The sequence below is a fragment of the Hyperolius riggenbachi genome, chromosome 8, assembly GCF_040937935.1.
Source record: "Hyperolius riggenbachi isolate aHypRig1 chromosome 8, aHypRig1.pri, whole genome shotgun sequence".
NCBI classification, from domain to species: Eukaryota; Metazoa; Chordata; class Amphibia; order Anura; family Hyperoliidae; genus Hyperolius; species Hyperolius riggenbachi.
Window position 1 is genome coordinate 238,828,534 of NC_090653.1, and position 26,394 is coordinate 238,854,927.

General features: G+C 43.8%; 1 protein-coding gene across 9 annotated transcripts in view; it reads left to right on the top strand.

The window, feature by feature from the left end:
* IQSEC2 (IQ motif and Sec7 domain ArfGEF 2) overlaps window positions 1-26,394 on the top strand; it is a 394,948-nt gene that overhangs the window by 297,784 nt on the left and 70,770 nt on the right. The window contains exon 1 of one of the 9 annotated variants that reach the window (XM_068248409.1): window positions 6,382-6,407. The exons of the other annotated variants lie outside the window; for them this stretch is intronic. Within the exon in view, the coding sequence (XP_068104510.1) occupies window positions 6,397-6,407 (11 nt within the window). The 5' untranslated portion in view covers window positions 6,382-6,396. Of the gene's footprint in view, window positions 1-6,381; window positions 6,408-26,394 lie in introns of those variants that run through there. 9 annotated transcript variants of the gene reach the window in all.

Sequence of the window (26,394 nt, forward strand, 5' to 3'; positions counted from 1 at the left end):
TTGGGACTCCTCTGCCCCACAGCAATAATCAGCCTTGAGGGGAGGGATGCTGAACACTAACTACATTGGTAATGGTATAATCGGCTATGCCACAGGATACAAGTTATATTGGTATAGCAATCACAGTTAAGAACAGATGGGGGGGGGGGGAGTGCCAGTGCGGGGTGAGTGGTTAACCCTTGCTCTACCAGTCCTTTCATTCATTGTGAACCCCACAGAGCCACTGAAGAGTTAAGCGCTCAGAATCCTAGTTGAGCCTCTGCCTATTACTAATGTAGAAGCCTGCAGGGCTCACTTGAAAAACACACAAATTAAGGGAAAAAGGAAATTCACCCTGTCCTTGGAGACGGTGTAATTGCCAATTTCCCTCCGCCGGGCTCTGACCCTTGCAGGCCATTTGTTTTATTTTACTCCTAAAACCCACAAATTTGATTTGAAGGGAGAGTTCGTAATCTTCATTACAGCATGTTTTTTTTTTTCTTACTTGCTCTCTTATAAGCCATCCACCCCTCCATGTAACCTCTGCAAGGCCAGTGATCTTCCCAACGTTACTCATGCATGTAACTTCACTGGATTGCTTATAATGGAATGTGCTTTGCTTGGATGCTATAGCCTGCAGTATGTTTTTCTATACCAAAGGATTTTTTTGTTTTTACCTTGCTAGAAGGTATAAGGATCTTGTACTTGAGGAAGGACTAAGGTGATCTATGGCGTATCAGACAATTCTCAAGCAGCGCACAATATGTTCCCGCTCATTAGCCTGTGGGATACCAGTCCAGCGATGCTCTGTCTGGGCACTGGAATCACTCGCCAAGTGCTGGCGCTCAGTGTGGCATCTGCTTTCATTTTACTGGCTGTGAGCATTGTTTGGGTTGGACGAGATGGCTTTCTGTGTCTAACATCCAGATCCCTGCTATTCAGCTGCGCTGTCCTCCTTGCTTGGCAGGGTCCCCTTGCGAATTCAAGGCATAGGCTGAATAGTAATCCGACCACCAGGGGCCATTGCTCTTTCTAGTTTGTGTTCACAAATATCCATGTTAATCCCTGCTGGCTGCTGTCAGACTTTATATCTGAGTGCTAAAAGTTCTCTTAACTACAAAGTGTTTTTGCTTCTTAAACAATGCTGAGCCTCACAGGATGTGGCAAAACGATGGTCGTGTCTAGGAGAACTCATGGAGAAGCATGTGATCATTTTTGGTCAGGTGATAGATATGCAAGTCTCTGATTTGCTTTTCATTATCATGTGCTACAGGATGTGATCACTGCAAATCAGAGCTTTGCAAATCTATCAGCTGAACACCTCACATGCTTCTCCATGACTTCTCCTAGACATGACAATCACTAGATGTAGCACATTCACATATGTTGTGACCTCATCAAGCTTTGGAAGCCTATAAAGGGCATTTCTATGACTAGGCTTTTAGTATACCTATCTGTAAGTTTTCCAGTAAAATAGCTGACTGAACACACAGAAGTCCTGGTAGCCATAGTGGTGCTGTGGAGTCGTTGCATTGGTACAAAAGTCATCCAACTCCGACTCCTCAGTTTATGAAACCAACAACTCTGACTCTAGGTAGCCAAAAATTGCGCTGATTCCCACTCCACAGCCCTGTGCCATAGACCAGCAAGCTCCTACAGCTACCATCTGCAGACTAGATACTGCAGAGGAACGTATGCTGCAATTCAGCCTACTGGCCCTGTATCAAGGAACACACTTTGGCCAGCAATTTACTTGTTCAGTGGAGAAAAAAGTTTCTTCATGTCCAAAAAAGATATTTTTTGAGTTAAATTAAAGATCATTTGTTAGGCAGATGAGCGGCCAAAATGGCTGATAACTGCTTTTTCAGCCAACCGAAGTATCATAGGAACCTTAATGCCTCTTTCACACTACTCTAATGTAAACTGCTGCCATGTATACGCCGGGCACTTGCTAGCACTCTAGACGTGCAGTGGAGAGCAGGCTACCGCTCTGTTTTGTGCTGCTGGATTTCATAGCGTGTCAAACCCTTATACACAGGGGCTTACAAACACTGCCGGTTGTAGTAATACAAAATTTCAATAAATTCTTCCTGTTAAAATACTCATATAGGGCTTGATTCACTAAGACAAATATCATGCCTGATCAGAGTTAACAAGCCTTATCAGAATAGCATAAGTTCATAGTGCTCGCTATGCTACTCTGATAAGGTGTGTTAACTCTGATAAGGCAATGCTATTTGTCTTAGTGAATCGAGCCCTAAAAGCGGATCACTATTTGGGGTTTTCAGCCACTTTCCTTTACACTAAATCTCTGTACAGACACTGAACTTTTTGCTGTCTGAAATGAACATTTGGAATAGTTTCTGGTGACCATTCATGCACATTAGCCTGGGCCAAGTAGCATGTGCTTGCACTGTGGATTAGGGAGGCAAGGGAATATATGAGTCTCCCAGGCGTGTAACTATAAATGATGCCCCCCACACCCCCACTACCCATTGGTTTCCTCAAAATAGAGCAATGTCGGGTGGCAATCCTGAGTCTGAGATTGTTCAGCTCATAATAGAGATGACAGCCACAGCTGAATGGTGAACTAATTTCAGTGTGTGAAGTTAAAGGAATACTATCGATTCAAATATTTTTTTCAATTGACACAGGAATTGTTTGGGAAGTGCTGCTAAGTACTGGTGTATACATTTTAGTAGCAAATTCTTTGTTTACTGTTAGCAAAATACATTCAAACTTTACTGATGCCAAAACTGAGGGCTGACTGAGCCATGAGGAGAGGGGAAATTCCCCTCACACTTGATCAGTTAACGCTATGTGTAGCTCTGTGTGTGACAGAGAGAGACAGGACACAGGAGCTGCAGCTGTTGGGAGCTCTGTTTCTGACTGAAGTGTCTAAAGAGAGCAGAGGAAATGTAACTAATTGTCACAGCTTTTTCATATTGTTTTTGCTTTCAGAGTTTGATATGTTTGATATTTGCTTTCTGTAGTCTGATATGCAACGCTGGCTGTGCATTGAAGCAGACACCCCTTCTGCAATTGATTTGTCCCAATATAGCCAAATCCTACCCTCAATAAATTACAGCTTTTGCCTCTGATATTTAACATGAAAAGTAGGAAAATGTTTACACAGTTACTTAGACATTATTTGTACATTGTCATTTTAGAACACTTGGGTATCGATAGTATTCCTTTAAAGAGGAACTGTAACGACAAATCGTCCCCTGGGGGGTACTCACCTCGGGTGGGGGAAGCCTCCGGATCCTAATAAGGCTTCCCACGCCGTCCTCCATCCGTCAGGGGTCTCGCTGCAGCCCTCCGTGCAGCGGTGACGTAATATTTACCTTCCTGGCTCCTGCGCAGGCGCTCTGACGGCTGTCGGCTCCGAAGTAGGCGGAAATACCCGATCGCCGTCGGGTCTGCTCTACTGCGCAGGTGCGAGTTTCCGGCGCCTGCGCAGTAGAGCGGACCCGACGGAGATCGGGTATTTCCGTCTATTTCCGTGCCGAAAGCCGCCACAGCGCCCCCGCTGGAGCCAGCAAAGGTAAATATTGAAGCTACAGTCGGCTCTGTCGTCGGCTGTTCGGAGGGCTGCAGCGAGACCCCCGTGGGACAGAGGACGGCGTGGGAAGCCTCATTAGGATCCGGAGGCTTCCCCCACCCGAGGTGAGTACCCCCCAGGGGAGGTTTTTGTTGTTACAGAGTCTCTTTAAGGTAAGAAATGTATCAGCCTCATAATGTGTGTTTAAAGCGGATCCGAGATGAAAAACTAACTATAACAAGTAACTTGTCTATATATCTTATCTAAAGTTTAGATGGTTTACACAGCAAATCTAGCTGCAAACACTTTTAATAGAATATGATTATATATTCCTGTGATACAATGACAGCAGCCATGTTGTTTGTAAACATTACACAGAGGCAGGCTTATCTGTATCTTGAGCCATCAGCCTAATCCCCTCACCTCCTCCCTCCTCCCCTCTGCCTCAGAAATCAATGGCTAGTAACACCTCCCCCTCCTCCTGCCCAGACTGAGTTCCCATGAGCCCTTGCTACTGCCAAGGCTCTCTGAAAATCTGTGGGCGTGGTTTTTTTAGTTTATAGGGAATTAGAGTATTAAAACAAAAACAAAAAAGTATTTGGTTTGAGGAATGCCCTATAAACAATAGGAAAGGAACACAATTATGCACTGAGTAAAAGTTCACCTCGGATCCACTTTAATGTTGCTCATTGTCGTTAAAGCAACATTGCTCCCAGTTTCCTATTCACTACCATAGCTGGGACATGAATAGAGAAAAAATAAACTGAACTCAAAGGTCCCTGCACACTAGCCCATAAGGTGCCAGCAAGCGATTCATCTGGGTAGAAACCATGCAAAACGGACTTAAATGTGATTGTGGGAGAACGCCATCTATAAATTGCTTCTTTTACAAGCCTGAATAATATAAAAAAAAAGTCTAATGATGAAAGGGAAATACCGGTACCACTTTTATTTAAAGGGAACCTAAACTGAGAGGGATATGGATGTTTCCTTTTAAACAATACCAGTTGCCTGACTCTCCTGCTGATCAACTTGCTGCAGTAGTATCTGGATCTCACACCTGAAACAGGAATGCAGCTAATCCAGTCTGACTTCAGTCAGAGCACCTGATCTGCATGCTTGTTGAGGGGCTGTGGCTAAAAGTATTAGAGACACAGGATCAGCAGGAGAGTCAGGCAACTGGTATTATTTTAATAGGAAAAATCCATATCCTTCTCAGTTTAGGTTCCCTTTAAGTGACTCAGCCAGTTCTGCAGCCAAAGAGATCAGCTGGACTGCCAGGCAACTGGTATTGTTTAAAAGGAAACATCCATATCCCTCTCAGTTTAGGTTCCCTTTAAAGGAAAAAAAAACCACGGCCATAAATGTAGTTCGGTGCTGCGCAGATCTTTTTTGCAATGTAATGTTATTAAAAATTATCTTTCTATTAAAGTCTGCAGCCAGCTGTGAAATTCAAAAAAATCAAGCTCAAATTGTTGTTGTTTTTTTTTTTTTTTTAAAACTTTAGCAACAGTACTGCCTGCTCTCTGTTAGGAGTACGGTTGCTACAAGTCCATCCAAAAATTCCTAAATTGCAGAGGAGCTGTATGGCTGGGTGCTCCCAGTCCATGTGTGCAGCTGCATAAGACACTGTACTGTAGACCCGAGGAAGCTGGCAGGTCCCGCGAAATGCATTGTCCTTTCCTGTGTCCAATAAAATTATTATCCTTAAAACCTTCTCCCTGAGGTAAGACTTTCATCACCTACATTTACCCATTGCATACTACGTTGGGGCACCTCCTCCCATTTTTTTGTATGTGAGCAAGGCTGGGCTAGCGGCTGCAGCAGTATGAATTATCCTAGAGTAGATCTGACTCATTGTCAAGTAGTAAATGATCAGCATTAGGGCTGGAACCCGCTACAGGTAATGTACAGAAGCACAAAGCACCCGCATAATCGCAGAAGTGCCATGATTTGGCTACTGTAGCCACTGATGCAATCGCTCTGGGATCGCTAACAAACTGCCGCAGGCATCGTTTTGCATGCTGCTAATGGGACCTCTCATCAGGATCCACTGGAAAAGCGCTTTGGCAAGCAGCATACGCTGACAAAGTGCACGTACTGGGCCTTAGCCCTCAGGTAGATTTTCATTGTTTACCATATCTAATAGTGTATGCCAACTTTAGACTAGTTTATGATGGGTTAACTACTTTATATGATATGGTGACATTTTATCTGGGCTGTGGAGTCTGAGTCAGTCGGTGGTCTCAAAAACGGAGAAGTCGGATGAATTGTGTACCAACTCCACAGCCCTGGTTAGTATTAGACTAAGGAGGCGGAGTCTTGGAGTTGAAGCAGTTTTTGGGTACATGGAGTCGGTACAAAAATCATCCAACTCCTCAGTTTATGAAACCAACTGCACAGTCCTACATTTTATAAAGGAACACTGTTCTGTGCACCCTCAGCATCTCGGTACACTGGGGTCCCTGATGTCCCATCTGATATTCCCCAGTAGGGATGATCAATAAGATGCAAATTATTTCTCATTCAAATTTCATGTAAAATACGCTGCTTAAAATTGAACCAATCCGAATAACTTCCAGTCAGTTTTTATTGGTCCAAGTTCAAGCTGCATATGATGTACATGAAATTTGAATGCCAGGAGAAATGATTTACATCTCATTGCTCATCCAGAATGTGTTGAGCCAAATATCTCCATACCTGTAATTGCTTTTGCTTTGCGCATTAATAAACTACAGCCAGGACTGCTGGGGGAGGAGGGGCTTCACACCTGAGAACTTTGACCGGCATTTCGTTAAGCTTGAAGTCAGGACCAGTCAGAAGACTAGCGGGTGCCGCCGATAATTCTCCAGTCTGCCAACCAGCTGCACAAGATGAATGACAGGTACTCAGTGTCCTCTGAGGTCAGGCAAATGCTGACACTTCCTCTGAGGCTGAAGTGTTCCTATAAAACACATATTACAGAATCAGCTGGGCAGCACAGGTCTTGCGGACTTATGGAAGCAACGGCTAAGATGTCTTTTAATGTTTGACATGACAGACTTTGTTCTGAGTTCAGTTAGCATTGAGTGAGTTATTAATTCATCCAGGATGGCTGTACTAGCTGCATATTCAGCATTGCTTTAGGTAGAAAACAATCAATGATTGAGCTAAGCCAATTTACAGCAGTAAGAAAAAAATATTCTATATGTTTTTCTGGTACAAACAATTGTAGTAGGGGTGGATGAACACCCTGTAGAAAAAGTCACAGGAGACAAAAAACGGGAGCCCAGTAGTGCAATATGTCAATGACCACAATAAAAGAAAATAAATTAAAAGCACTACTCACAAAGGGAGGTTGCTTGGGGCAACCAACCACAGGAAGCAGGTGGAGACAATAAACCCGACTCCACTCGGGGTGGTCCTAGCCAGAACCGGAAGGATGGTCGCTCTCTTAGTGGAAAAAAGGGGACAGAGTCCACTGTGGGGACTCCACTGGTGGTCTGCCACCTCCCCTCGGACAGGATGTGTTCGGGGGTATACTTAGCACGTAAAAGGGAAAGAGGCGCCCTGATGTAATAAAAGCATCTAAAATCAGCTTAAAATCGAAAAGTGATATTTTACTATAATAGTAAAAAATGTTCTACCAAGATCATAAACATTGCATCATATCATATTGATCAAATTTTTAGATGCGTTTTTGTACATACATAATGTTTTTTTATAAATTATTATTATGTAAGAAAGAGTAATACTGGTGATAATCGTTAGCAGTAAAGATACTAATCGCAAAACATTTTTTACTATTATGTTTGATATACATGTACAAGTATATTGAGGAGTTCTTGTTGCTATTATAGGCACTTTTACTGGCCTGATGAAGCGGGCTGAGACCCGCGAAACGCGTTGCCTGTGCTAATAAAAATCCCTTGTATTAACTACAGAGGTTTCGTCATTGAGGTAAGCTACCTCATATCACTTTTCGATTTTAAGCTGATTTTAGATGCTTTTATTACATCAGGGCGCCTCTTTCCCTTTTACGTTCTGGTACAAACCTGCTTTCTAGGTTTCATTAACGTGGACCTGAACTATTGCACAGGACACAAGGAAACTGTAACAGAAATGCACCCGGTATGTATTTATAGAGTTTAGCCAGTGCAATTCCCCCTCATTTGTGTCTAATCACTAGTTGTAATTTGATCCCTCCCCTGTGCCACATGACTGCTTATAGCAGATAAGCCCATTTGAAAGCACAGGCTGTAAACAATATGACTGCTGCCATGAATCGGGATGAATCGGGAAGTAGAAACTGCAGACTTATTTCAGGCTTTGTATCCGCTGTAACAAAGAAATGATTTTATGTTTAAAGATTACTATGCTGTTGTGTATCTTTTAGAGCAAAGAGGAGTTCTGAGTTCAGGTCCACTTTAAGTCCTCACCATCTGTAAAACAGATGTTCTTCAAAGGGGGGAGTCAGGGGAACATTTTAAAGCGTTCTTGAGCTCAGGATCTTTATTGTATACCTTTTGTTTGTACCTTTCAGGAGATGCTGATCTCCGTCACGAATATTAAGCCTTTCTGGCTTGGTTCACACTGCAAAAAAAAGCACTTTTCAGAGCAGTTTTTAAAGGAATGCGTTTTGTGCACATTCCTTTAATCAGAAACTCTCTGAAAAATGGTACAGGCAGCAAGATTTCAATGACGTAAAAAAGGAAATGTTGCTGTGAGAACACCCTCGTAGGGTGACACTGCACTAGCGCTCTCTCAATGGATGGCGATCGTCGAGCACAGCACAAGCGCCCTCAGTGTGAACCAGCCCTCACAGACACTCAAAGCGAGTGTTCACACTGTTTGACCTTGGTCTGACTCTGTAAACAACTCCGGTGAGGGAAGCTGCAGTTTGTATATATAACATGGCAGAGATGGGCTCAAATGGATGGAAGCTTTGTTCAGTTTTGCAACACATAAAAGCCGCCCATAGATATCAACTAGGAACAATAGAAACTCAGCCATATTAATGGTTATTTTCCGGACCTCAGTAAAATCCTACCATACACTGGCAGATGGCCACCAGATTCAACCAAGGAGTAGACCCCTCACTGATCGAAACCTGAGCAAAGATGATATATCACTGCCACACACTACAAATATTTTTTTTTATAGATTTCATGTCGAAATCTATCAAAAATCTATGTAGCCACTGCCACAGTATGGGGCCGATAGGAAGGTCTTACCCCATCTAATCCAGTTATCAAATTTGCCGGAGAAAATTGATAAGCGTATGGGCTTTATGCCAGATCTCCAAAAAGAGGCCCATGACATGCGGACATTGACTGCTATAGGCATGTCCACCAATAGTTTTACAGAAAATCTAGCTAAATGATGTCACTTTGAAAGGTAGGGATATCTGTGATTTGGGGGTCTGTTGGGGTGCTTTATTTTCCGCTGTAATATTATCCACTCTTTATATTTCCAACCAATTCTGCAGCTCCTTGCAGGTCTGAGCAGTCTATTCTGCTAAACCTAAACTCTCACTGGTACTCCCACACACCAAATTGCTAAGAAGCCATTAAAAGATGTGTCCATCAAGCAGCAGTGCGTGTGGATGCAACTGAAATAAAGGCAGCCTGAATATGCGTAGGATCCTCTGTTCCTGAGATTAATACTTCTTGACTGTGGCTTAAAGCAATCCTTGGCAACCGCAAAGTAAAAGCAGTCAGTAATTCCGGAGATCTAGCCTGCTGGAGTCAAAGGAAAGTCAGTTTAGCTCCCTATTGTGTCAGTAAAGTTTGTCATCACTTTAATTAAAGAGACTGTCGCAAACAGGCATTACTAATATAAAACTTCACTCTGAAAACCGATTTCTAGATTCCACTTTTTTTTTTTTTAACATTTAAATTTTTATTGGTACTTAAAGGGGACATAAACGTTGCCATCTTGAATATTTTCTGCCTCACTTCCTGTCTTTGGGGCCTCTGGAGCTTTGTCGCTTTAATTTGATAACTGATGATAGTTTCAGGGGTTGCATTTAAAAACTAATTCATTCTCTTACACCCCCCCCCCCCCGCCCCCCTCTCTCTTCACTCTTCCTTCCTTCCTTGATCTTTCGCTTTCTTTCTTTCTTTTCTTCTTTCCTTTTCTTTTCCTCTTTCTCTTTTCCTCACTTTCTCTTTTCCTCACTTTCTCTTTTCCTCACTTTCTCTTTTCCTCACTTTCTCTTTTACTCTCTCTCTCTTTTTTTCCCCTCTTTCTCTCTCTCTCCTAACCCTTATACCACTATACCAAATTAAACTTTAGAACTCTGTGTTACATAAAAAAGTATGTTTGTTTTTGTTTTGTTGTTGTTGTTTTTTTTTTTTCATTAAGACTAGACTGACTACACAGAAATCCAGATTAACCTTAGTTCAGGTCCTGTGCAGACATGAATAGCTTATTCAGATGTTGAGTTACTTCTTGTTTTAGTTGCTCTTTTTTTATCTAGGCACAATAATGAATCTCTGTGCAACAACCCTGTTGTAACTGGGGAGTTGCTTCCACTGCCTGATTCTATTCACATTTATTGAACTAGAGAGCCATTTTGGCAGGTATGACCTGCTTTACTTAAAGAGTTACTTTAACCAAGGATTGAATTTCATTCCAATTAGTAACCGATACCCCCTTTCCCATGAGAAAGACATTTTCTCAAATAGATCATGGGAGGGGGGGGGGGGGGGCGGAATCTGTATGGCTGATATTATGGTCAAACCCCTCCCACAGTGTGGTGTCATAACTATGGTCCTGACAGTTTACTGCCTGTGAACCTCATTGCATTGTGGGAAATAACGGTTGTTTTCCAGAAGCCAAGCAAGTAATATCTCCCTTTGTACACAGAATTCTCAGTAACGAACATTCTGTACATATCTGGCAGAAGATTTTACAATGGGCAGATGCTGACTAAATAATCTATAAATGAATATTGTAAACAATAAGCTGTTGTATTCATCATTATTTTCACTACAGTTCCTGTTTACATATTATTTAAGTATACATACATGAGATTCAGGTTTAGTAGGGCTTTAAGTGTTTTTCAACCAACCTGTTTGGTAGAAGTGCACAAGAAGTTCAAAAATGCTGTGTTTCCTTTTCTGTGCATAGTGCTGACATCATCAAATAGCAAGAGTGGACAGATACTGTGGTCAGCATTCCAGGGTCTTGCAGATTATGGATTATCTGCAGGATGCAGATCATGTTGTAATTATTTAAAGAAAACCTGAACTGAAAATTAAAAGTCAAAATAAGCATACACAAGTCATACTTGCCTTCCATGTAATCTACTTCTCAGTGTCTTTCTCCTGTCCCACGTCCTGTTTGTTCACTGTGATCAAGGGAATTTTCTGTCCTCCATTTTGAAAATGGCCATTAAACATAACAGCTTTCTGGTCAGCACACAGTTAAACTGTAACATCACCCACAAGAACCATAGGGAAACATGGACATTACCTGGTAAATCAGTTTTCCTCTCAGCTATAACTGACAGCAACTGATATTTTACTGACAGCAACTGATATATTTCATTTCTGACAAAATATTGTCAGAACTGGAAGGGATTATTGTCAGAAGAAAATGGTGAGCCTCTGAGAGGAACTTATGGCAAGGTAACTATGTATTGTTCATGTGAAGTTACCTCATGTGTTTATTTTAAATATTTTTACTCAGTACAGGTTCTCTTTAAATAATGCTTTTAAAGTTTACCTATGATTTTATAAGATAATCTAAAATCCTAATGCAGGCTCTCGTTTTTTGTTTTTAAATACATGGGGGGGGGGGGGGATGGGGGGGAGATTATCAGAATCAGTGCTAAGAAAAAAATTAGAGCAAAACTATAAAACTGGTACAAAACCAATGCTAGATTAGATCAGTAACAATCAGGATTATTTGTCTCGGTGTCTGCTCTAGTTTTGTTTGCACTTGTTTTGAGAAGTCTGCCCTGTTTTATTCAACAGGTCATGATTTTTAATGCACAAAGTTGTGTGCTTTGTTAGGAAATCATATATGCACTATAATTTTATTGTATTAGATTCATTACATGTTAGATGCTACTCTCTCCAAACGCCTCCCCTTATCCTATCATTATCCATAGAATATAGTGAGGGAGGAGCTGAGAGAGACGACTAGCTGGCTCCACACACCTCCTTTGCTTGTCTATCTCTTCCCCTCCCATCTCTTATAGAGAACACCAAGAGTCAGGGTACGTGCAGCCGGCACCAGGTCCCTCATCTTCCATAGAGAATAGCAGGAGGGTGAGTGAGTAGCAGCCTCTGCCACGCCCCTTATCTCCCATGGATAACAGTATGAGGGAGTGCCAGAGAAAGCCTGTGCTTTGCCCCTTATCTCCCATAGAGAACAGTAGTAGGAAAGGTCAGAGGCAGCCTACGCCATGCCCCTTTTCTCCTATAGATGACAGTAGGAGGGAGGGAGGGTGAGTGTCAGCCTGTGCCATGACCCATATCTCCCATAGATAACAGTAGAACGGGAGGTGAGTTGCTGTCTCTGCCATTACCTACCCTTATCTCCCATAAAGAACAGTAGGAGGGAGGGTATGTGGCAGTTGATCCCATTACCCTTGTCTCCCATAGATAACAGTAGGCGGGAGGGTGAGTTTCAGCCTGTGCCATGACCCTTATCTCCCATACATAACAGTATGAGGGAGGGTGAGTGTCGGCCTGTGCCATGACCCTTCTCTCCCATAGATAACCGTTGGATGGAGGGTGAGTGGCAGTTGGTGCCATGACACTTCTCTCCCATACATAACGGTAGGAGGGAGGGTATGTGGCAGTTGTGCATGACCCTTATCTCCCATAGTTAACAGTACGAAGGAAGGTGAGTGGCTGTCTCTGCCATTACCTAATCTTATCTCCCATAGATAACAGTAGGATGGGGGGTGAGTGTCAGCCTGTGCCATTACCTACCCTTATCTCCCATACATAACAGTAGGAGGGAGGGTATGTGGCAGTTGGTGCCATGACACTTATCTCCCATACATAACAGTAGGAGGGAGGGTATGTGGCAGTTGGTGCCATGACCCTCATCTCCCATACATAACAGTAGGAGGGAGGGTATGTGGCAGTTGATGCCATGACCCTTATCTCCCATAGATAACAGTTGGATGGAGGGTGAGTGGCATAACAAGTGATGCGCACTATAAGCCTTGTAAAACGACGGTCAGCAGTACATTTCCTCAGCACAGAATTGTTGGAATTGACTTCCTCTTGCTCGGTTTCCTTCCTCAGTCTAAAAAACTTCCTTATAGGTTAATCCTGCTCACCCAGTCGGATGTTGATAGAGCACGTCTGTACTCATGTATGGGGAACCTGAATCTGAGGTTAACCATACAACGTGCTGCATTGTGTGAGCAAACCACAGCTATGTGAGGAGACCCAGACAAATGCAGAGCACTCCATGCAGGTAGCGACTTCACTTGTGACTTCATATAAACCAACACTACAACATGAAAATCATATTCCTTCCACTCTCTGCAGGGAACAGCCAACGTTGGTGAGAAGATGGCAGGTGCTTCTCCTTATTGGCACCCTGCCTTGACAACTTCTCAGATCCAGCACCTGGGAATACATAATATCCAGTCACATCTTTGTGATTGTGGAAGCAATATTAGACTGCTCTGCCTTGCAAGAGGTGGTAGCTGATGTGTGTGCTAAAGTATACCACTGGGAGGAAATAGGCTGCTTCTAGAATAATCAACAAATGGTCAACGTTTGCTGCCTCTCCGCTTGTTTACTTGGATGCGGAGTTCTGCATAGCGGGCGAGCTGTGTAAAGTAACCAGAGAGGGATCTTCATAGCGGGCTGTGTCAGAAATGAGCAGCATGGTGGCGTTGCTGCTGCTCTTTCAGCTCTGGGGTCCTGGATTTAGTTACCAGAGCCCCAAACCATAGTTATACTTTTCATCTCTGTTAAAGCATTGATATATATGCTCATTTTTAATGCATTTAAAGGGATACTGAAGCGAAAAAAAATTGATATAATGAATTGTATTTGGAGTACGGATAATTACTAGAACATCAGTAGCAAAAAAAAAGTTCATATTTTTATTTTCCGTTATGTAGTGTTTTTTATAACATTGCATCATTTTCTAATATTTGCGGTTTACACGCTACTCAGCATTCTAAATGAATTTACAGAGCAGGCCAGTGAACTGTTGACCTGTTCTCTGCAGAGAAAAAGAAGATACAGCAACAGACAGTTGAGATACCAAGACAGAGCTCTCTGCGACTTTGAAAGTCGTGGAGCTCAATGGCTCTTTTGCATAGATAACTGGGGTTTCTTAACTCTTCCTGTACTAGAAACAATATTAGACTTATGTCTCTGCTCCTAATGTTTTACACCTACAAATCATTATCATAATTTTTTTTTTGCTTCAGTGTCTCTTTAAAAACTCGACTTTGCAACTAACTTTCCAAAAGTTTTGTTTTGGCATGAATTCAGCTATTGAAGCATACGCTTTAACCTCTGAAGTACTACTTCTATGCACGCTTTTATTCTAGGCTGTCTCGGGTCATGTGACCCCATTTTTAAAAACAGGATTTTTAGCCAAAGAAGCTTTATTTGATAAAAAAAATGGTGAACTTTGGGGACTCAGTTTACTAAGCTTTAAGATGCTGTAGTTATGTGTGTGCTGGGAGTTAAGCTTTAAAGTTGGATGAAACTCCATATTAACTGAAAAAAAATTACTCAATAAGAAAATGTCACCGAGATAACTGGCATACATCCCTGTGTAAACTCTTCAAGGGGGGTGGGGGATGATGGATTTTAATTACTGTCATAGTGTCCTTATCCTATCTGAAAGTGGAAGTTTCTGTTATGTGCATTTTCAGATCTGCTCGTTACTTAAAATAAAAAAAGGATTTCCCACAATCCTGTTGGCACTGCACAGTTCGGCAAAGGCATATAGACCAGGTAAAAAAAAAAAAAAAAAGAGGACATATCGGGACTTATTTTAGAAACAAAAGGGGTTTACAAATATACTCGGGGCACTAACTATTTTTAGGCAATTTTTTTATTTTTGGATGTTACAAACCCCTTTAAAACACACACCTCTTTCCCAGCATCAGGGATTTCCTGAATTTGAATACAACGGGCAAAATTTAAAGTGGCTGAATCACTTTATGTTGCATGCTAGATATTCCATGCAGCTACTTTTCAAGCACTTGATTATGACTGCAGAGCAACCACCAAGTCTAACTGCTAGAGAAGATAGATACTCTTGGTTGCATAACAGAATAATATAAATATATTTAGGAAGTCCTTGTATCTAGGCAACAGGTGAGTGTTTCAACACAAGAATTTTGGTTAGGAAAACTAGTTGTTGAATGAATCCGTAATCTGAACATAATCAACTATGTTCATTAAAGTGATAGGTTTTTCTTTAATTATTATAGGACTCATCATGAATATTTACATTCTTTCACAAACTTCTTTAGGACTGGTTCCCTTTAACAGCCATTTTGACCTTCAATGTGTTCCGATATTGCCCCAGACCTTGGCAAACTCAGCTTTTGCCAATCAGCTTTATTTTCCCCTTTTCTAGAGAAGACTCCTGACTTCTGCCTGTTTTATATAGAGAACAAGAGATCCAAAGTGCATTTCCTGTCCCTGGTGAATAGTCACTTGTCATTACCCATTTGACAGATGCGTTGAGGCATGTGTGATTCAGCCTATCGAGTGATGACTTGAGAGCTCTGCTGTACCAGCACTTCAGATGCAATCTGAGAAATGGCGAATGCAATCACTAATTAATAGAGATGTAGATCTATATGGTGATGGGCTTCTGTTGTGCGCATCTCTCACTATGATGGGTCATTACGGAAGGGATTTGGGTTTGGTTGGGCTTGGGGTACATCTGCAGCAAGAGATGTGCGTTGTGCGCTGTGATGTCAAGTCTTGCATGCTTGACTGGCAGTAATAGAGTGCTTGTCTTCCCAACACATCCTTGTCATCTGCTTTGTGTGGTTTTGTGCTCAGCGGTCCATGGCAAACATGGTTTTATGGGCAGCGGCAGGCTGTTATTTCTTCTGTGTTGGGAACGGGGACTGATGTATGGGGTGTATTCGCTGGAACCTTTAGCAGTCGGCGCACACAGCCCTGCCTCTCTGCTGAAAATACCGAGGCTATAAATACCACCCCACCTCCTGGCTCTCCATTGGCTGCTCCGGGGCTCCTACGCAGCTAACGGAAGGGGGCTTTCAAAGAGGGAGAATTGGCTTTTACTATAGTGAAAGGCAAAAAGAGATGGATAAAAGGTCACAATGACAGCCCACGGATAAGTGAGCAGTCACAAGCTGAACTCCAGCACAGAGCTAAATACACTGTTAGTGACCCTGAATTAAATGTAGAATATGTGAACTGATCGTATGATAATAGGATACATAATCTGAGGTAAACCGTCATATTTTTCAGCAGCGTTTGGAGTAGATGAGCTTCCCTGTTGGACTAGGAAGTCATCAACCACATGCAGTGGCGGCTCCAGGAATTTTTTTTTAGGGGGTGCTAAGCAGGTGCTGGACCAATTTCCGGGGGAGCTGATGACCTGCGGCGCGCGAAGCGCGCCGCGGCAAAAAATGGGGGTGGCTACAACCTGCGGCGCGCCGCGGCGAAAAAATAGGCGTGGTCATGACCGGATGAGGGCGGGGCTAACTGTAATTTAAAGTGAACCCAGGGTGAGAGTGATATGGTGGCTGCCATATTTATTTCCTTTTAAACAATTCTAGTTGCCTGGCAGCCCTGCTGATCTATTTGGCTGTAGTAGTGAACTGAATTACACCAGAAACAAGCATGCAGCTAATCTTGTCAGTTCTGACAATATTGTCAGAAACCCCTGACCTGCTGCATGCTTGTTCAGGGTCTATGGTTGAAAGAATTAGAGGCAGAGGACCAACACGGCAGCCAGGCAGCTGGTATTACTTAAAAGGAGATAAATATGGCAGCCTCAATATTATTCTCACCTCGGGTTCCCATTAAAAGTGCAACGCAAAGACAGAGGGCCCAAGTATTGGTGCCCCTTTCCCCAGAAAATTCACATAATTGTGCATGTTTTCTCAAGAAAATAGACGTAATGTGCGCAGATTTGAATAAAAAACATGTTCAATAACCCCAATATGCACAACCGGTAGCAGATATGGCCCCAATATGCACAATCGGTAGCAGATATGACCCCAATATGCACAATCGGTAGCAGATATAACCCCAATATGCACAATCGGTAGCAGATATGACCCCAATATGCACAATCGGTAGCAGATATGACCCCAATATGCACAATCGGTAGCAGATATGACCCCAATATGCACAATCGGTAGCAGATATGACCCCAATATGCACAATCGGTAGCAGATATGACCCCAATATGCACAATCGGTAGCAGATATGACCCCAATATGCACAATCGGTAGCAGATATGACCCCAATATGCACAATCGGTAGCAGATATGACCCCAATATGCACAATCGGTAGCAGATATGACCCCAATATGCACAATCGGTAGCAGATATGACCCCAATATGCACAATCGGTAGCAGATATGACCCCAATATGCACAATCGGTAGCAGAAATGACCCCAATATGCACAATCCGTAGCAGAAATGACCCCAATATGCACAACCCGTAGCAGATATGACCCCAATATGCACAATCTGTAGGAGATATGACCCCAATATGCACAATCCGTAGGAGATATGACCCCAATATGCACAATCCGTAGCAGATATGACCCCAATATGCACAATCCGTAGGAGATATGACCCCAATATGCACAATCCGTAGCAGAAATGACCCCAATATGCACAATCAGCACCACCTGAAAAAGAAAAGAAAAACCCATTTACTCACCTACAGCCAGAAGACCTTCTTTCCCGACCACTGGCACGACCTCCTTGTGGCGCGAAGCGCCCGCGCGCCCACGATCCTCTTCCTTCCCGACGTCACGACGAGACTTCCTGCTTGCATGCTGAGAGCAGGGCTACGGGAAAATGGCCGCCCGAAGTCTGCAGAACAGGGCTTCGGGCGGCCATCTTACCGTAGCCCTACCTGCTGCTCCGTGCTGCCGCTGTGTGAACTGACTTGGCGTCTTTTAGACGCCTGAAGTCAGTTCACTCCAGGGGGTGCTTTGGGGGTGCTTGGACAATTCTAGGGGGTGCTCGAGCACCCCCAAGCACCCCCCTGGCGCCGCCCCTGACCACATGAAAGAACCAAAAGGGAAGCTTCAAAGATCAAAGGGGAGGGACTTCCACCTGACATTTAGGGTTTTCCTCCCGATAACCTTAGCAAAAATGATGCTTTTCTCCTTCATGTAGCTCCGGAATGAAGAATAATTTTGACATGCAGTTTTTATTTTGTACTTTATGGCCAAGATCTTCTTCATTTAAATAGTTCACATTTGCTTTAGGGTTTCTTTTAAGAAAGCTTGTTAGCGAGAGGCTTGTGGAGGCTGCCATCTTTATTCACTTTTTTTAACAGTGCTGTTTGCCTAGCATTTGTTTTGATGCTGTGCCTGTAAAGTCCCATACACACATTAGATCAAAATTGGCTGAAGCAGATCAACTCGGTTGAGCAGGGGCAGATGCCTTACTTCATGCCCCTTGCATGACATCATGTCTGCACCTCTCTATCGGCACTCCATTTCCCTGCTCTACAACAGAAATGTCGCCAGCTGTATAGCGGACTCTGCGTTTGTACAGCTTCGGCCTAGTGATGTTGCCTGAGGGATCAGGTCTCGATCCCTGGAAAACGAGATCAATCAGCATGTGCACAACCCTTAATACTTCCCAGAACTATTATGTAGATCCAGTTTTTTTTGGGCCCTGCTGGCTGCATTCTTGTTTAGGGCTCGTTTCCACCATAGCGAATCCGCATGCGGCGCCGACATGCGGATTCGCTTGGTACATTGAAGTGGCCGGGGCTGTTTCCATATGTGCGGCGTGCGGGAGCGATTTGGCGGAGGGCCAAATCTGCACGACGGGACCCACAGAATTCGCCTGCGTCGGGAATCCATGCGAATCGCCGCTAATGTATTTAATAAGAAAAACGCATGCATTTTTTACATGCGTTTTTACCCGCGATTCGCGTGCGATTTTGCACCTTTTTCAATGTTATTTTGCCCTGGCAGAGTCTTGGTAATTTCGCACGCGAAATCGCGGGTAAAAACGCATGTGGAAACGCATCCGCATGCGTTTTTACAAGCGTCGGGATGCCGGCGAAATCGCGTCGCAACAGTGGAAACGGGCCCTTAAGGCGTGACCATGGAACAGAAGGAACCAAAAGAACAGCATTTACACAGGGGCATAACAATCGACCCTGCAAGGGATGTAGCCACAAGGGGGCCCAGAAGCCGCAGGGGGCCCCGTGGGGGGGGGGGCTTCTTTTCCCTATCCACAGAGACTGACAACTAAGGACACGGAGAAAAAGCTTTCTGCTCTCTGCACAATTCTGCACAATTCTCTGTACTAATGACTGAATCTGCTCAGCCACTGATAAGGAATCATACAAAGTTTTGTAGACAGTCCCTATTCAGTGTGCAGCAGGCTCTTGTGTACAGCGCTCGGCCCCCAACCTCTTTACCCCTCCCCAAGTGCTGTGTGCTGTAGTGATGCTGGAGGAGTCTGCAAAACCAGTTCTGCTCCATCAGTGATGGACAGAGTGAGTGTAATAAGCATATACAGCATATACAGTCAGGCAACTGCCCTCTAACGTCTCCATATTCTGCTTTAAAGTACAACTGAAGCAAGAGGGACATAGAGGCTGCCATATTTATTTCCAGTTGCCTGTCTAGCCTACTGATCCTCTGCCTCTAATACTTTTAGCCATAGACCCTTAACAAGCATGCAGCAATTCAGGTGTTTCTGACATTGTCAGATCTGACAAGATTAGCTGCATGCTTGCTTCTGATGTGTTATTCAGACACTACTGCAGCCAATAGATCAGCAGGGCTGCCAGGCAACTCGTTTTGTTTAAAAGGAATTAAAAATGGCAGCCTCCAAATAACTCTCACTTCAGTTGTCCTTTAAAGAATAGTTTCTGTGCAGACACTCGGTGGCAGAACCTGTTTCTATCTGTGTTTGTTTCCGAATCAGGTGATGTCAAAGAAATTTCGTTTAATATACCTGGTGGAGGACTCCAGTCTGCCAACCACTAACTGGCACGCAGCTTGGCAACAATCTTAGAGTTCCGGGCCAGCCCACTTATGTATCAGCAGAATGTACTGTGTCTCCTGCGCTCTGCTCTGTTGCTGCCCAGGAGCAGATGTGTGGCATTCATCAAATAAATGGCAGTAACGATGTGGCGTGCCGTGGAGTAGCGCAGTGGACAGATTGGTTACGGACCTATGTGAACAAGTCTATGCAAGAGCATTGTCTATGCTTGTCTGATGCTTTGTCTTCATTTCTGCCAGACAAAACCCAATGGGGTATTTTATGCCAGTGTGAACCCAGCCTGAGCCTGTCTGAAAACCACGGTGATGTGAGCCAAACACCTGTTAATAGCTTCTATGCTGCTTTAGGTAATGACCAGATAGTTAAAGGGAACATGAGGTGAGAGGGATATGTTTATTTCCTTTTAAATAATACACATTGCCTGGCTGTGCTGCTGATCCTCTGCCTCTAACACTTTAAAGGAATACTTAGAGGAACTCCAGTGAAAATAATGTAATAAAAAAAGTAGTGCTACATTTTTACAATAATTATGTATAAATTATTTAGTCAGTGTTTCCACATTGTAAAATATTTCCTCTCCCTGATTTACATTCTGACATTTATCGCATGGTGACATTTTTACTGCTGGCAGTGACAGGACATGCTGCTTGCTTTTTTGACAGTTGGAAACATCTGTAAACAGTAAAACAGCTGTTATTTCCCACAATGCAATGAGGTTCACAGACAGGAAACTGCCAGGACCATGGTCCTCACAGGCTCCTGTGGGAGGGGTTTCACCACAATATCAGCCATACAGAGCCCCCTGATGATCCGTTTGTAAAAAGGAATAGATTTCTCATGTAAAAGGGAGTATCCGCTACTGATTGGGGTAAAGTTCAATTCTTGGTCACGGTATTTCTCTTTAAGCCTAAGAAAACCAGTTTTACGCACCTTCTACCAGCCCCCTGCAGCTGTCCCGTGCCCTCGCACTCTCGGATCCTCCTGTCCCCCGCCGCCAGCTACTTTAGTTTTGCTGACAGGCCATAGACCCTGAACAAGCCTGCAAAACAGATGCCCATTACAAATCTGCCAAGATTAGCTGTATGCTTGTTTCAGGTGTGTGACTAAAACCCTACTGACCAGAAAGATCAGCAGGGCTGCCACGCAACTGGTATTGTTTAAAAGGAAATAAATATGGCAGCCTCCATAGGTCTCACACCTCAGGTTCCTTTTAAAAACAAACTTTTCCTGGGGAATACTTGTATGTTACAAAGAAGGTAAGATCTGGTTACCTTGCTAATGAGGTTACCAGACTGTATTCACAGGTGTGTGCTGGAGAGGGAGTTTAAAACACGGGCACCATTTTGTAAAAGGGTATAACAAATCACACTGTATGTTTGTGTTATAAAAATTGTTGGCATCCTAATGTATGAAAATGCTATGAGTAAGGATGGCAATGGTTAGGGGAACTCATGGAGAAGCATGTGATCAGTTTGTATGGTTCGGTTTTGCTGTGATGCCTTCCTGGTTTAAGACCTGATCATGACCAGCAAATAAAAACCTTACAACTGATCACATGCTTCTCCACGAGTCTCCTAAGCATTGCTATCCCTAGGCTATGGGGCACTTTGCTAGTTCTACATCGCATCTTTCAGCAACATTTCACACCCAAGAAAACTGGATAATGTTGTTCAAGTGCACGGGGCCAACAGAGAAGTTCAATTTCAGGTGGCATTTTTAATGTTCTGTGTCCGATTTAAACTAATAGGAAGCCAAGAGAGAAGAAACACTGCTCATCACAGTGATCTAAAGAACGACAAAAGAATCAACTTTGTGTAAATAAGCAAATGATTTGCAATGAGCTGTAAGGAGGAACCATACAGGAAATATAAAACGGTTCCCTGAACTGGGGCCTTAAAGGGATCCAAGCAGCTTTTGTTTTCTGCATTTGTCCTGGTTTCTGTAATCAAGTGTGACTTCTCTAAACTGTTTGAAGTACAGTGTTTGCTCATTGCTGCTGCTAATTAGAGCAGCCCTCTGCCTTCTCTTTCTGTGGATGGCAGGCTGCAGAAGTAGGGTAATAAAAGCCTCTAACAAACATTCAATGTAAAAAGAAGAGGTAGAATGGATTTTATTTTTAGTACTGAGCCACATTGTTGGCATGCATTTTTAATGTGCTATCTATTGAGATGCCCTGGGGCTAAAAATGCTGCTCGGTTCACTTTAACTTCCCAACAGAGAGTCTTACAATCTAATGTCACTGCCACAGTCAACACACAATTTTTGGGGCTCAGCCAGCGGACCAAGCAGTAGGTTTTTGGGGATGTGAGAGACCAGCAGTCTCGCACAATAAGATAAGCACATAAACTTTCTTAGTATTGTGTTCATGGATGGAATTGAACCACAAGACTATAGCTTAGCCTAGCAACGCATCTGTACAGCATGGGCATAGAGCGCCGCCCACCCCTCCTCCCTCCCCTCTGGCTAGCTATTCTGAAATGGGGTGAAAGTGCACTCTCTGGCTAGAGAGAGAGGTGCCCATGCCTGCTAAGAGCTCGTAATCGGTTACTCCTGTGAATTGCCTGAAGAAGTTGGTGAAATACCTGTGAAACGCGTCACATTCTTTTGTGGAGTATACAATACATTTTCCTGAATAAGACAATTCAAATCCTCAGTGGAGAGGTAAGGCTACCGCTGCCTCCACCTCCCATTTTTAAACAGTTTTCGGTTTTTTTTTTTAATCTTTCTGTCGCTTCTTTTTTGTCCTAGAACCACAATATGGACAGCACTTTGTAGCTTCCGACACTGGGGCAGCGCTGTCTCGCTAGTTGTAACAGGGGAGCACTCTCTGCCTACCAATACTTTGAGGATGTATCTGGCTTTCTCTACTGGGGGAGGGGGGCGCACTCTCGCTACCCATAACAGGGCAGTGTTCTCCCCAGGCTCTTTTAGCCGGGGGGATTATATTCTGTAAGCAGAGTTGCACACAGAAGCATCGGCCCTGCATTCTCTTATTTCGCCCCACCCGGCTACTTTTTCATGCCACCCGGCTGGAAAATGTTTGGGGGGAGAACACTTCAGGGGTTGGGGAGTGCATACTCTGGCCACCTGTACCGGGGTTCCTCTCTGGCTACCTAAACTCGGGAAGTACACTGTGGCTGCCTATACTCAGCCCTATGAATCTTTCCAGATAAAACACTGTACCGCTATTAAGGCACCAAACTCTGAAAAGAATCAAACTGCCGAGGTGGTTTAACTGTGTGTTTGCTGCATATATGGCTGATTTGTTTGGTTTGCTTTAATTCCGCTTGAAGCTTATTGTTAATTGTATCACAGTTTGCTATCTGGTTTCATTGCTTTTGTTACTGTTGTTTTCCTTATTCCATCTCATTTAGCACGTGTAGGCCTCTTTATTGAGCGCACAATACACTTCGCTTGCAGCGGTGGGAGTCCTCCTCCTGCTCTGAACGAGCCTTTCCAGCGGCCTACCCTGCACCCCGTTACAAGTGACGCGCGAAACAGCAGGAGCTTATTTCATAAACCGCAGATTAAGAGATCTCAGGTTGTCAGGTTTAGTCAAATATGTATAGAACTGACGTAGCAAGTGCCGGATCAGCTCACATGTTATTGTGGGGAAAATCCCTCCTTCGCCTCCCTGTGCTGGAGCTGTGAAAATGAATGTGATTATGTGAAGAATGGCCTCGTTAAAGCCTCGTGTAGACAGTAGATTACAGGTGGTCGTGTGGAGCTTCATCCAGCGACAATCCCTGTCCATTAATAGCTATGGAGACGCGCTTGCGTGGCTGGGCATGCATGTCATTTTCTATGGGAAGGAAGAATGGGGTAGAGCTGCTCCTGTTTTTGGAATTCCATAGCTATAAACCTCAAAAAAATCAATATGGTTAATTGCTATACACCTTAGCACAGTGATGGGCAAACTTGGCCCTCCAGCTGTTAAGGAACTACAAATCCCACAATGCATTTGCCTTTGAGTCATGACTGTGGCTGTCAGACTCCTGCAATGCATTGTGGGACTTTGTAGTTCCTCAACAGCTGGAGGGCCAAGTTTACCCATGCCTGCCTTAGCAGGATGTGTTGATTTTGTGCAGAGCATCAGCATAAGGTAGCAATAATTATTTTTACCATCCCTCCGCTAAATCTGACTTGACCTCTTTTAAATCAATACAAACATTAACTCAACCCCATAACTTTATTCTAAGGGTGGTTTTATGCTTATTTGTCAATCACATGACCCTGCAGCAGAGTGTGCCGACAGGGTAATCGACATAGCTCTGCCCAAAACTGTGCAGGGATATTTGGGCGCACCATGTGCTGCCATAGGCCACAATTTGAATAACCGCTATAGTGGGGAACAAACAGTAATTTGGACGCAGTCAAAAGCAGCGCTGTTACGAACAGCTTAATTTGGCCGCTGGCAACAGCTGGTAGCCGAATTATGTCTTGCCCTCTGAATCCATGGTGGCCTGGAGAGGGGAATAGTAGTTAACGCCACAGGGACCCTTGCAGGAGCAGGGTGAGGCATTTTTCGACTTCACCCTGCGCCCAAACTTACTGGTGCCAGGGTATTTTTCCTATGAAAAATGCCGTGCTGCCCCATTCAGTGATGTACTCCGTGCAAGGCAGGAAGTACGTCACTGGGATTCTCGTCGGTCCATGCACGTGCCACCGCGCTCTGTGATTTACACCACAAGCATCGCCCTATACTTGCATTACCCCCAAGCTTCGTGTGTTAAGAATAGTGCTTGCGGTAATGTGCTGCAGCCCTTGCATCGGATCAGATACTTCTGGTGCACTGCAACGGACTGCAAGAAGTGTCTCCATAGACTTCCATTGCTTTTGCAGCCCCTTGCGGTAGCAAAGGGCAACGCAACACAGGTTTACTGCATGTGTAAATGGTAGCTGTAGACGCCAAACTTCAGGAGCTGTTTTCCTGAGAAATTTGAGGCTTGAGCTGCCCCCTTAAAACGCAAGATGAAAAATAAGTTGTTGCAGGGAATCCTACAAACCTACACAGTAAGGGGGCAGCATGGTTGAGGTTGGCTAGAAAGCCACAACATGCAGCACCAGCTTGTGGTAATCACATATGTGAGTATGAAGGGCATCTGTGTGGCAGTTTGCCCACTGTGGTGCACTGAGTGGTTAGAGCCCAGCTAAATGACCATTGGCATACTGGTTTTCCATACTTCAGCAAAACTGGACAATTAGGGCCTGTTTCCACTACACGCAGAATGGATTCCGAAAAACTGACTCCAATGAATGCCTATGGGAAAATCTGCATCAGAGAAATCGCGATTAGTGGAAACAGGCCTATAGGCTTTCATTGGAGTCAGTTTTTCTGCATCCATTCTGCATCAAATCTGCGTGTAGTGGAAACAGGCCCTCACTGTTATGCTAACAGACACGACATATTAGATAAAGAAAGTATTTGTGATTGACCATCAGTTTGGTATCCACACAGGCATCAACCAACTTCAAGGGGTGATCGCTTTGTCTCTACGTACCTCCTGCTTCTCTTTCCCAAACCTCTCCATAGGACAGTACATGCCGCTAGGGCATGAGCGATCATTGACTGCAGGCAGAGTGCTTTAGTGGAAACTGGCACAAGCGATTGTGCCAGTGAAACCTCCACGCCTGCATGTGTCTTCAGCCTGCAGGTAGATGGACCGTAATCACCTACAGCTGGTCTTATTGTAAAACAGAACTTTGCCCTATGTGACGATCAGCCAGCAAATTCAGCCAGTTGTACACCGATGCACTAGTGAATAGAAATTTTCTATTCGCCCCCGGTGGGTTGCTATGGTAACAGACTCCCCCAGTGCTCATCTGAGTGGAATACATCTTGACAGATTGGATTTTTGACTAAGAAGATCTGTTCTGATAAAGGAAGATCCTCCATTCAACAGATGGACAACTAAAAAGTGTCGGGCCTATGGCTGCTTTTGTATTGACCTTGAAGGAGAACTGAAGGCTAATAAATACATTGTTCAGAAATATTTGGCAATCATTGCAATAGCAAGTGTTACCTTTGTGAATTGTATTGAACCTTATAAACATTTGAAATGTGTCATTTTATCAGGCTGTAACTTCATTAAATCATGTTTCTTTGCACCTTCCCCCACTGACATTGCCAGGTGGCTTAGCATGCAGCTACCGTGTCACTTCCTACAGACAGTGGGCCTTCAACTCCCATAATCCACTGCTTCCTTGTCCTTTGCAATGTCCCATGCAGTGATCGTCCCCCCTTACTTTATGCAGTAGTGTGTCAGTGGAGTGATCTGCATACTTGTTCCAGATTTTGACCATGAAGTACTATATACAGAGGATCGGGATTACAGAATTTCAGCAGTCTTTAAAAGCTCAAATGACATGAATCCATGGCCATGTTAGCACTGCCAGAGCACTGTATCATTTGGAGTAATACAGTTCCTATTTCCATTGCTCTGAAAGGCACAAGGAAGTCACACAAGGAAGCTCAGAATTGACAAAAGCATTGTGTTTCCCATTCTTATTGGATGCAGACCCTGTGTGGGACATACATATAGGTTCATAGCCATATAGGGCATGTCCGGAGATCTCCAGTGGTAATATCATTATTGACGCAGCAGATCTAGACTGGATTCATTTAACGCTTTACTATCAGGCAAGTTAGAGACCCTCTAGAAACCTCAAACAAAATGTACAACCCCATGGAG